The sequence below is a fragment of the Adiantum capillus-veneris genome, chromosome 1 (genome assembly GCF_014529385.1).
Source record: "Adiantum capillus-veneris isolate H3 chromosome 1, ASM1452938v2, whole genome shotgun sequence".
NCBI classification, from domain to species: Eukaryota; Viridiplantae; Streptophyta; class Polypodiopsida; order Polypodiales; family Pteridaceae; genus Adiantum; species Adiantum capillus-veneris.
In genome coordinates this window covers 139,098,734-139,105,761 of record NC_140931.1, presented here as the reverse complement: position 1 = coordinate 139,105,761, position 7,028 = coordinate 139,098,734, and the positions used below count along the sequence as shown (strand labels likewise).

The 7,028-nt window shown below is 43.6% G+C and overlaps 1 protein-coding gene across 1 annotated transcript; it reads left to right on the top strand.

The window, feature by feature from the left end:
• Positions 1-5,477: 5,477 nt before the first annotated feature.
• Positions 5,478-6,635, top strand: LOC147465668 (uncharacterized). The gene is made up of 2 exons (XM_086521283.1): positions 5,478-6,025; positions 6,209-6,635. Exons 1-2 carry the CDS (start codon positions 5,572-5,574, stop codon positions 6,310-6,312), a joined length of 558 nt encoding a protein of 185 aa, XP_086377409.1. The 5' UTR covers positions 5,478-5,571; the 3' UTR covers positions 6,313-6,635.
• Positions 6,636-7,028: the final 393 nt, after the last annotated feature.

The window sequence follows — 7,028 nt, the reverse complement described above, 5'->3', positions numbered from 1 at the left end:
AATGCGAAGGAGAAGCACTGGAGAATCATCAAGTGCTGCACTATCAGTGGAAACAAGAGGAAGGCTTAAGGAGAGGTTCAAAAACCAAAAGGGTCGTGATCGCTCAAGGCGGAGCAAGTCACGCACAAAGTCAGTTCTTGAATGTTGGAACTGCGGCAAGAAGGGCCACGTCAAGAAGGATTGCTGGTCCAAGAAGAAGAAGGAGACAGAGTCTCAAGACAACAAGCCAACATCGGAGGCCAATGTAGCAGGTAAAGTAGAGCAAGATGCTCTAATTCTCTCATTAGACAATGTGTCTAATTCCTGGATAGTAGATTCTGGGGCTTCATTCCATGCGACACCACACAAGCAACATTTCCAAGACTACACCAAAGGTAATTTTGGGTATGTATACTTGGGAGATGATGAAGCTTGTGAGATTGTCGGCAAAGGTACAGTTTCTGTCAAAACTGCTAATGGAAATGAATGGAAGCTTAAAGATGTTAGGCATGTTCCTTCTCTTCGCAAAAATTTGATCTCTACAGGACGATTGGACGATGAAGGTCACAACATTGCATTCGGAAACAAACGGTGGAAGATCTCAAAGGGATCTTTGGTGGTTGCCAAGGGTGAAAAAGTCGGTACACTTTACTTGTGTACTGTTAGCACGCAACCTTCAGCTTGTGCAGCAACTACAGAAGTTGACAGTGCGGTGTGGCACTACCGACTTGGGCATATGAGTGCCAAAGGAATGCAAATCCTTCAAACAAAGAAGCTTCTACCAGGTTTGAAAGAAGTGGACTTAGAGTTCTGTGAAGATTGTGTTTATGGTAAACAAAAGAGGGTAAAATTTCAAAAATCAGGAAATGAAAGAAAAAATAAAAAACTTGAGTTGGTTCATTCTGATGTTTGGGGTCCTGCAAGTACACCATCACTTGGTGGCTCATTGTACTATGTAACATTCATAGACGATGCGACTAGAAAAACATGGGTTTATGTCATGAAGAATAAATCCGATGTATTTTCCATATTTCAAAGGTGGAAAGCCTTTGTGGAGAATGAAACAGGTACCAAGGTTAAATGCCTCAGATCCGACAATGGAGGCGAATATTGCAGCCAAGCTTTTGAAATCTTTTGTGCTAGCAATGGCATTCGGAGGCAAAGGACAACCCCAAGGACACCTCAACAAAATGGGATTTCGGAAAGGATGAACAGGACAATCATGGAACGAGCACGAAGCATGCGGCTACATGCAGGCCTACCGCTTGAGCTTTGGGCGGAAGCTGTAAGTACGTCTGTGTACTTAATCAATCGGTCACCCTCAACGGCATTGGATGAGGGAGTTCCAGAAGAGGCATGGACAGGTAAACCGGTGAATTATGCATTTCTCAAAGTGTTTGGGTGTGAGGCTTTCATGCACATAGATAGAAGCCTAAGATCAAAGTTAGATGCAAAGTCCAAAAAGTGTTTCTTCATTGGCTATGGAGAAGGAGACTTTGGGTATCGCCTATGGAATCCTGAAGATGGTAAAATCTTAAGGAGTAGGGATGTAATTTTTAACGAAAAAATATGTACAAAGATTACTTGGAAAGAAAATAAACAAAAGAAACAGGTGATCAGTACATGGAGCTTGAGGACGGTGAAGACTCGAGGACTGCAAACGGTGACAATGTGCAACAACGTCAACCAAATGAGGAGCCTCAACCTATTCCCCGAAGATCTACAAGAGCAAGTAGACCTCCAGAAAGGTTTGTTCCTTCCTTCAACCATCTCTTGATCTCAGATTCTGGAGAGCCGGAATCATATGAAGAAGCTATGCAACATGAATCCAAAGAAGAATGGACGAAGAGCATGCAAGTGGAGATGGACTCACTACATCGCAAACAAACATGGGAGTTGGTTGAGTTGCCTAAAGGTAAACGGGCACTTCAAAACAAATGGGTGTACAAGCTAAAGGAAGAAGAAGGTGGGAAAAAAAGGTACAAGTCTAGGCTTGTGGTTAAAGGTTTTTCTCAAAAGAAAGGTATTGACTTCAATGAAATATTTTCTCCTGTTGTAAAAATGAACTCAATTAGGCTTGTCTTAAGCCTTGTGGCTGCTCATGATCTAAATCTCGAGCAAATGGATGTAAATACGGCATTCCCTCACGGTGACTTAGAGGAGGAAATCTACATGCTTCAACCAAAGGGGTATGAAGTAAAAGGTAAGGAGAAAATGGTTTGCAGATTAAAGAAGAGCTTGTATGGTTTAACGCAAGCATCAAGACAATGGTACTTGAAGTTTGATCGATGGATGTTGGATCATGGATTCACAAGATGCAACTCGGATCACTGCGTCTACACGAAGAATTTGGGAGATGGGAAATTCATCATCCTAATGTTGTATGTTGATGACATGTTGATTGCAAGTGCTAACATGCAGGACATCAAAGACCTAAAAGAGGAGCTGTCCAAATCTTTTTCAATGAAAGATTTAGGTGCTGTAAAGAGGATACTTGGTATGAAAATATCAAGGGACAGGACGAAGAAGACAATAAAGCTATCTCAAGAAGATTACATCAAGAAGGTACTAGAAAGGTTTGCAATGCAAAATGCAAAACCAGTTTCTACACCTTTGGCTGGTCATTTTAAACTAATGAAGGATATGTGTCCAAAGACACAAGAGGAGGTAGCCTATATGTCTAAAGTTCCATATGCTGCAGCGGTAGGTTCTCTAATGTATGCTATGGTCTGGACAAGGCCAGACATTGCACATGCAGTGGGAGTTGTGAGTAGGTTCATGGACAACCCAGGTAAAGAGCATTGGAAGGCTGTGAAGTGGATACTTAGGTATCTAAAAGGGACAACAACAAATGCTTTGTATTTTGGAGGAACTGATATTTTTCTAGAAGGGTATGCTGATGCAGATATGACAGGTGACAAAGATACTCGAAGGAGCACTACTGGCTATGTGTTCACGGTTGGAGGCACAGCAGTAAGCTGGGCTTCAAAGCTGCAGAAAGTGGTTTCACTTTCTACCACGGAAGCAGAGTATGTAGCAATGACGGAGGCAAGCAAAGAAATTCTGTGGCTTCACAGATTCTTAGAAGAGCTTGGATTCAAACAAGACAATTGTGTCTTGTACAGTGATAGCCAAAGCGCTATCCATCTTGCGAAGAACTCAGCCTTTCATTCAAGGACAAAGCACATTGAGGTGAGATATCACTTCATACGCACTCTTTTGGAAGAGGGACAACTAAAGCTAGGAAAGGTGCATACAAGTGAAAATCCTGCAGACATGTTTACAAAGATTGTCAACAAGGAGAAGTTGAGCTTTTGCTCAACTCTTCAATCGGCATTTAAGGATAAGAAGCCATAATGGAAAGCAGTCACATGTTTGGTTTGGAGATCAGTCTCCAAGTGGGAGATTGTTAAGTATGGAGCCTGATTTACCCTTGTAATTTTATGTGGTAAAAGTGCACATTTGTAAAGGCCCCATTATGAGGAGAAGCCATCGTGCGTGAAGGAAAATCACTCACCGGAAACCAAAATTTTCACGGACAAAAATCAGGGGCAACTTTAAAGGCCTCGGGGGCGGAGGCCCCCAAGACCTTTTTTCGTCGGAATATTCTTTTTCGCCGGAATATTATGGCCGGAAAGTGGTCGGAAAACAACTGGTCGGTTGGCCGGTGGCCGGTAGTCAATGGCCGATGGCCTGTGGTCGGAAGTCAATGGCCGGTGGCCGGTGGTCGGAAGTCAATGGCCGGTGGCCGGTGGCCGAATTCAATGACCGGTGGCCGAATTCAAAAGCGGACTTGTCTTCTCAAGGGCGGCCACACATGGGCGGATTGGAGGGTCCAATTTGGACTTATTCGCACAAGGGCGGCTACACATGGCTGTCTCTCATAAGAGAGGGCAGCCCTTTTGGCCTATAAAAGGAGGCCATTTCTACACACATTTCATAGTGTGAAGTTGATGCAACAAGGTGAGTGTGAGGTGGTGAGAGTGAAGCAAGGCGAGAGATCCATTAAGGGTATAATCCCTTTGTAAACTACTTCTTGTTTTGAAGTACTAAAGCCATTGAGTGGCTGCTTTCTCGTGGACGTAGCCCACATTGGGTGAACCACGTATATCGTGTGTACTCTCTCTCTCTCTCTACTCTATAATCTCGTGTATATAAATCTGTCTCTCTCCATTAAGTAATCTACTCAATTATCTATTTAGGTACGTCTTATTTCCTAACAGCCACTGCCAGAGGAGAGTCGACATTTGATAGAACTATCTTGCAAAAAAGCACCAGAGACGAAGAGACTCTGTTCATAGAGGAGTCGTCCTCTGCTATGGCACGAGAAGGTACCATAGAAGAAGAGAACGAGCTTTGAGAGTAGACCCAAAGATGATCAAGCATCGGATTTCACTCTTCCTAGAAAAGTAATTTCCACGCAATAATGAAGGCCACATTCTTGTAGTAAAACATTGAATCATTGCATTAGCACTTACCTCCAACAGTGCCAACAAAAAAAGTTGGTGTACATTGTCAAGCTAATAAATAAGCACGGAAGCATTGTGATGTATTGATTTTTTGATGTTTGTGGCAAGAAGAATTGGGTGGAACCCCAGCCTTGTCGTCAATAAACTACGCTTGGGAGGCTCAACTCTCCCAACATCGACAGAGTTGGAAAACAAGCTGGCTACCCCTCGTCACTAATTGACACCCTCATTTTTTAAGAGGGGATCTACGACTGAAAATCGGCGTCGCTTTTCGGCGAAGATCACAGTCGTTCATCCCGAATGTGAACTTGATGTAAACTCGAACAAATGAACTCGTCGTGAACTTGCATGTAAACTAGATGTAAACTTGTGTGAACTAAGATCGTGACGGGCAGCTAGGACTACGCAATATAAGCTATAATTCTCCATGCCTTTCAAAACGCGCGCAATAGTGTAGCGGTAAAGCAGTGTCATTGGGAGGGGGAGGTTTCGAGGTCGAATCCCATCACCACACACCCTTTTTTTTTCCTCCATATGAATCGAACGGCCCACAATGAACAATCATCTGGGACCGTAGATCCCCTCTTAAAAATGAGGGTGTGAAATAGAGACGTGGCTACCTACCCTCAGCACTAAAGGGCACAGGAGGTTTAATGAAGCTCCAACGTTGGGATCTACGGCAACAAAACTAGAACGAGGGGATCAAGGCGCGCGCAGCCCTTGATTTCAGGGGGTACAAAATATAGTAAACTTGGACAAGCGGGGAGCAAGTTTATTTATGATTTTATGGTTTGCCCACATGTTCTTCACATGGCCGTTGCGGACGTAGCGGTTAGTGCATTGGGCTCTCACGCTGGTGGCCCGGGTTCAAGTCCCTGTGCCTACGATCGACGCCCATTTTTTTCCGCCATCCGTTCGTGTCAAGATTCTCCCTTTGGGTGCCCATTTTTTGCCGCCATCCGTTCGTGTCGAGATTCCCCCTTTGAGCACCCATTTTTTTCCGCCATCCGTTCATGTTGAGATTCCCCCTTTGGACCTCCACCGAGGATCCCATCTCTTTCCTCCCGCGCCCTTTAGTGCCGAGGACTACCTACCCCCACCTCTTCTCGATAAAAGCTCCTTCATGATCGCAGGCTGCAGCATTCACTCGTATGCGACAAAAATACTGACGAGCAGGTGCGCCCTTGAGGCTTGGTCTAGAGCGTTGAACAAAATCGAACACACGGCAAAAGTGCTTTTGCAGGAAGCCTATAACTGGGTGAGAAAAGAAACGGGCAGGACAGCTGCAACGCAGCTACAGGCGACCAGGCCCTTACACTCTTGGTCTAGAGCGTTTGAACTCAACTCGAAGAGGGGAGGGTGCCATTCGAAGCGAGCTCGAGGTCCGTGTACTTGCAGGGCCATCCTCAGGGGAAGGGATGATGCGGCCCCAAAAGGGGTGGGTGCACCACACACGGTCCATTTCTTCGATGGGCACATTCTTGGTTTCGCGCAGAAAGAAGTAGACAAAGAGGCTCATACCCACCCCGCGAAGAAGAGGAATATGCGTGGACAAGTCGCCAAAAAGTATCACAAAGGTAAAGAAGAGATTCACACTCACATTAATCGTCATTGTCAAAACTAATGAATAAGCACAGAAGCATTGTAATGTACAGAGGTATATAATACATTTTTGGGCAACAAGAATGGAAAAGGGAGGCAGAGAAATGAATGGAAGAAAAGAGGGCCTCTACTAGTAAATGTCTGATTTTTTTTAGCAGCAATAGAAGTAAGAACTACTGGTGGGAGTGGGTGCCATTGGAAGCAAGCTCGAGGTCAGTGTACTTGTGGGGCTTGGAGAGGCCATCGTCACCAGTTGGGATGAAGTGGTCCCAGAAGGGGTGGGCGCACCACACGCTGTAAGCTTACTTTGTTTCCTACCTTGCATATTCTGCATCAAAACAATTTTGGCCTCCCTGAAGGGCAAAGCCTTTAGAATTGCCTTCCCTTTTTGCTAGCTAAAAATATTTTTGGGATTTATACAAAAGCAAAAATTCCTATTGGTTGTTTTTATTTTGAAAAGTATACAACAACCATAGTTCTTTGCATACACTTTAATCTATAAAGCAATGATTTTTTCTTTTGCCTTGACCCCTGGCACTACATTCTGTGCTAATTTTTGGCAAAACTTAACATAAATAATCATCGTCTTTGGCTTTATGTTTAAAAGAGTTTGTATCTTTTGCTGAACATTCTTGTTTTACTAGGCAATCTATGCTTCTAAAATACAGAATGCGGGTTGTTTGTCAATTTTATTTTAACTCAATAGAATATGCTCGATCCAAATCTATGACTCATAATACTTGATTTGCCACGAGATTCACAAATTACTGTGTTCCATTGACTGTGCATGCAATCATGGCAACTATTATTATAGCATTGAGCTAGTATTCACCTTGTGGAATTAAAGGTTTCAATTAGATCTTTTATGTTTCCTAAATTAATGAGCTTCATTGTTAGCAACTTTATATTATACCCTTTACCATTTTTGCCTCAACAACAAGAAAATACTTCTAAGTTTATGAATAAGGATGGTTTTGC

Excerpts from the sequence above, each read along its gene's own strand:
- LOC147465668 (XM_086521283.1), top strand. The coding sequence starts at position 5,572 with ATGATCGCAGGCTGCAGCATTCACTCGTATGCGACAAAAATACTGACG. Across the intron at positions 6,026-6,208 it reads CGCCAAAAAGTATCACAAAG|CAATAGAAGTAAGAACTACT; the intron begins GTAAAGAAGAGA and ends TTTTTTTAGCAG.